Source organism: Cupressus sempervirens, chromosome 2 (assembly GCF_028749045.1).
Source record: "Cupressus sempervirens isolate cs-2001-9-10 chromosome 2, ASM2874904v1, whole genome shotgun sequence".
Lineage (NCBI taxonomy): Eukaryota > Viridiplantae > Streptophyta > Pinopsida > Cupressales > Cupressaceae > Cupressus > Cupressus sempervirens.
In genome coordinates, this window is record NC_143119.1 from 319,587,281 (window position 1) to 319,591,964 (window position 4,684).

The 4,684-nt window shown below is 38.6% G+C and overlaps 2 protein-coding genes across 2 annotated transcripts; both read right to left on the reverse strand.

Annotated features, from left to right (window-relative positions):
* Positions 1 to 398: 398 nt before the first annotated feature.
* Positions 399 to 2,730, reverse strand: LOC149572393 (uncharacterized). The gene is made up of 4 exons (XM_089815829.1): positions 2,148 to 2,730; positions 1,862 to 2,031; positions 1,036 to 1,520; positions 399 to 750 (listed from the first exon to the last, which is right to left on the reverse strand). Exons 1-4 carry the CDS (start codon positions 2,728 to 2,730, stop codon positions 399 to 401), a joined length of 1,590 nt encoding a protein of 529 aa, XP_089671955.1.
* A 365-nt stretch (positions 2,731 to 3,095) lies between these two features.
* LOC149572394 (uncharacterized) lies at positions 3,096 to 4,172 on the reverse strand. Its single transcript, XM_089815830.1, has one exon. The coding sequence runs from the start codon at positions 4,170 to 4,172 to the stop codon at positions 3,096 to 3,098; it is 1,077 nt and encodes a 358-aa protein (XP_089671956.1).
* Positions 4,173 to 4,684: the final 512 nt, after the last annotated feature.

The following is a 4,684-nucleotide window of genomic DNA, read 5'->3' on the forward strand; positions in this document are numbered from 1 at the left end:
CTTTATATTCAGAAATGTTTGCATGCTTATACGGATTTGATTCTTTGGTTATTATGCCTTCCATCTACTGCATATATTTTTTATTTCATTCATCCTTCCAATTTCTTTGCTTAGCAATTTAAAAAGCTCTCCTTGCGAAAAAGCTTTCTCTACCCTCAATTGCTCATCATTCATTGTTAGAGCCTTTTTTGATAAAATGTCCGCCTCTTTATTGCCTGCTCTTTTAATGTGGGTTATTCTATAGTCTTCAAATTTTTGTAATTCCTGTTCTATGAGATTTATTATAGGTTGCAAATGCCAAGCATTTATACTAAGTTTGGAGATTGCCTACACTGTAATTAAAGAGTCTCCTTCTAAATGTATTCTTTTAAACCCCTCTTTACTGGCTAATTGAACTGCTACCAGAGCTGCCTGGCATTCTGCAATGTTATTTGTGCCATTTGGAATTTTTTTGCTCCTACCAGTAAAAATTGCCCAGCACTATCTCTGAAGACCACCCCTGAAGCTCCTGGGTTGCCTTTTGCCGCTCCATCAAAATTAACTTTAACCCAACCTTCTTGTGGTTTTACCCATTCAATCTGCTCCTGCCTTACTACTTTATTGCTTGTGACCAATGCTCCTAAGAGAGATTTAAATCTAATCCCTGGCCACAATCTTTGCATAAGTCTGTCTGCTTTTGTAAACGGGACCATCATTCCTTGTCTCCTTGTTGCTGCCACGCTTACTGTTTCTTCTATTGTACTAATTATTCTGTTTAAGCATCTTCCTATGCTCTCCTTTTCACCCCTAAATATCCTCCTATTTCTTTCTTTCCATATCTCCCATATTATCAGAGATGGAGCTACTAACCAAATACTCGACAAGGTTGATTTCCCATGTCCCCTTGGCCATCCATCAAAGACCTCCCTTAATGATTGTGCTCTTGGGCCTTGCTATTGTAATTTGAATTGAACTAGATCCCAACATTTTCTAGCATAATGGCATTGGATTAGTAAGTGATCTAAAGATTCTTCTTGTTTTTCACATAAAGGACACCTCGAGAGGCCTATAATCCCTATTCTCCTTAGTCTTTCTGCTGTTAAAATTCTTCCTCTATGAGCAAGCCATGCAAAAGCCCCTGCTTTAGGTAGTGCATCCTTATTCCAGCAGAGGTCTTTTGAAAGGAAGCCTTCCTTTCCTGTTTCTGCTAAAAGATTATATCCGAGTTTTACTGAGTACTTACCTAATAAGGATCCACACCATACAATTTTGTCTTTTCTAATAGTGATCAGCACATTCCTTTCTTTGAAGAACAGTTTCATCAGCTCCTTTTGTTCTTTTGTTAAGTCCTCCCTTGACACATCCCGCCAACACCATTCCTTTCCTTTCGAGCTCTCTTTTTCATTCATGTAATCTCTAACTGAGTTCCCCCATCTTTCTTTAAAATAGGTCTTTAGTTCATTAACCCCTTCTGAATTTCCAAGAACTATCATTCCATTCCACGAGTCCTCCCAGAATTTTGCAGATTTCCCATCCCCTATCTGCCATGATATATGCTTTGTTATCACTTCTCTACAAGATAGCATAAAGTTCCAAATTGTTGATCCTCTTGGGGGATTCCTAATTGTGAAAATCCTTTGGTCTTCCATGAATCTAGGTATTTGCCTTTCAAAACTTTAACCCAGTAAAGTTGTGGATTCTCATATAGAGCCCATATTAGTTTTGCTCCAAGTGCTTTATTCATTAGGTTCCAATCTCTCAATCCTGCTCCCCCTTCATCCTTGGGTTAACAAATTTTATCCCATGCTAACAATGGAATCTTGTTTTCTTCATTGGTTCCATTCCAGAAAAAATTCCTCATCTTCCTTTCCAAAATCCAAACCACTTTTTTAGGGATATCAAGGCACATCATAGCAAAGACTAGCACTGCTAACAGGATTGTTTGAAGCATCAATATCCTGCCTGCTAGAGTTAACCATCTGCCCCTCCAACCTTCCATTTTCTGTTGACACTTCTCAATAAGCTTATCCCAAAGCTCCGACTTGTTTCTGCCTACGAAAAAAGGAATTCCTAAATACTTATTTGGCATTAGTCCCATTTTTATATTTAGAATACGACAGATTTTGCATTTTACATTCTGGGGGGTATTGAAGAAAAAAAATTCTGACTTTTCCAGTTTATAAATTGTCTCGAAATTCTGCCATATAACTCTATAGTATCTTTCATCACCTTTGCTTCCTCTAGACTTGCTACACCTGCTAAAAAAGTGTCATCCACAAATTGCAAGTGTATGAGAGGTTCCACTGTTTCTGTGATTTTTATCCCCTTCCACTGACTAAGTTCCCTTTGTCTTTGAATCAGCCTATCCAACACTTCTGCCATGATGATGAAGAGGAAAGGAGATAGTGGATCCCCTAGTCTAATGCCCTTTTCTTGTTCGAAAAAACCTTGTGGACTCCCATTTATCAATACTGAGAAACGCGGAGTTTGAATACAACTCTTTACCCATTGGATCCATTCCTTGCTAAAACCAAAACAACTAAATACTTCCAGCATGAAACCCCTATCCACCTCATCATATGCCCTTCTTATATCTAGCTTTACCATCATATTCTGTGATCTTGAGGCTCGAATGGTGTGCACTGCTTCATGTGCCACTACTACCCCTTCAAAAATCGATCGGCCTGGCAGAAAACCACTCTGCTCTGTGGAGATAATCGAGTTCAGCACCTGCTTGAGTCTGTTGGCCATCACCTTTGAAATTATCTTGTAAATTGTGTTAAATAGTGAGATGGGTCTGAAGTCCTCGAAAGTTTGCTAAGTTTCCTTCTTTGGCACAAGTGCTATAAAGGCGTTATTAAAATCTTTCAAGATGAAACCCCCTTGCCTTGATTCCTCTACTACTTCCCATAAGTCTTTCAGGAAGATATGACTCAATTTTTGAAAGAACATTGCTAGAAAACCATCTAGTCCTAGAGCTTTATCCCCTCCTAACCCTTTCAAAGCTTGAACTACTTCACTTTCGTTAATTGTCCCCATGAGAGCTATTTTCTGGGCTTCGGTGATCGTTGTTGGAATGATATTCAGAACCCCTTCAACCCCCTGAGCATCCCTTTCTACTTGCTGCCTTCTATGTGAAAAAAAAAGTTTACAACTTCCTTATTTATTTCCTCACTGTCTTTCTTCTGAATACCATTCATATCTTGGATTTCGTAGATACTATTTGCTGCTCTTCTGACTTTGACTGAGTTATGAAAGAAAGTAGTGTTTATGTCCCCTTCCTTTAGCCATACTTCTCTGGATTTTTGCCTCCAAAAGGTCTCTTCTTTATTTAGACAAACTTCCAGTTCCTTCCTTAAAAATTTCTCAACCTTGAAATCTTCTTCAAACATACCATTTTCTATTACTTTGACGCTTAGATTTCTTAATTTCTCTTCAATATCCTTTTTTTTATCAAAAATGATCCCAAAATGCTCACAGTTCCATATTTTAAGTTGTTCTTTTAAATATTGCATCTTTTTAAAGAAAATGAAAGCTTTGTTACCTTTTCTCGGTGGGGCCTTTTTCCACCATTCCTCAATCATTTTGAAGAAGCCATCTGATTTCATCCACATTGCCTCAAATTTGAAAGGACATCTATTAGGCATTTTTTCATCTTGAATCCTAACTATTATAGGAAAGTGATTTGAACCTTGGTAAGGGAGGATTTCTGCATCACAAGACCAATTAACCTCTGCCCAATCCCTTGCCACTAGAAACCTGTCCAGCTTTTCGGCTATATGCACAAAACCTTCTCTTCGATTGGTCCATGTGAAGTCACCTTTTTTGAAATTTATATTTATTAAACCATTGTTATTGACAAAGGTGCTGAAATCTTTTTGACTTTCTGAAAGCCATCCTTTCCCCCCTTTTTTGTCTTTCGGATTTAAAATGGCATTGAAATCCCCTCCTAGGATAGTCACTTCATTGCCCGTTTCCTGCACTTTCTCCGCTAGAGTTTGCCATAATATTCTCTTCTGGGCATTGTTATTTGGACCATAAACATTTATCACCCTAAAGAAGCAGTGAAGGTGTTTGACATAAACCTTTGTCCATTGCCAATTTGCACTTGAAAAAGTCTCTGAGATGGATATTGTTTCTGATTTCGATAGAACCGCTAAGCCTCCAGACGCACCCTCTACTCCTGTCAGCATACATTCCCATCACCTAAATTTGTTTTTAAAACTAGCAAAATCTTCTTCTTTGATCTTGGTTTCTTGAAGAAAAACCAGATCCGATTTCGATTGATCAAGGCACCTCTTGATCAACCGAATCTTGTCAAGGGCATTGCAGCCCTTGACATTCCACGATAGTGTTTTCATGGCTCCCGAGAAAAGGCTAAGCCTTTTCCCGATCTCAAAATTTTGGTTTGGCTTGCATCTTTGCCTGCTATTTCTATCTTAACTCTGATAGGTTTTGGTCCTCTTTTCCCTTTCCTTCCAACATTAGGCTTCTTCTTTTGTGTACTGGTCTGTTCTAAAGACCTTTCCTCCATGATGCCTGGCACTTTTGAAAGACCAAGGTCATTTAAAGGATCCTCTTCTATGGGTGACTCCTCCTCATCTTTACCACTGCAACTATCTAAGGTTTCCTCAAAGGATTCGCTTAAAATTATGCCTGGGGAGACTTCAATATCTTTGAATACTAACTCCTCTTCTACTAAGGG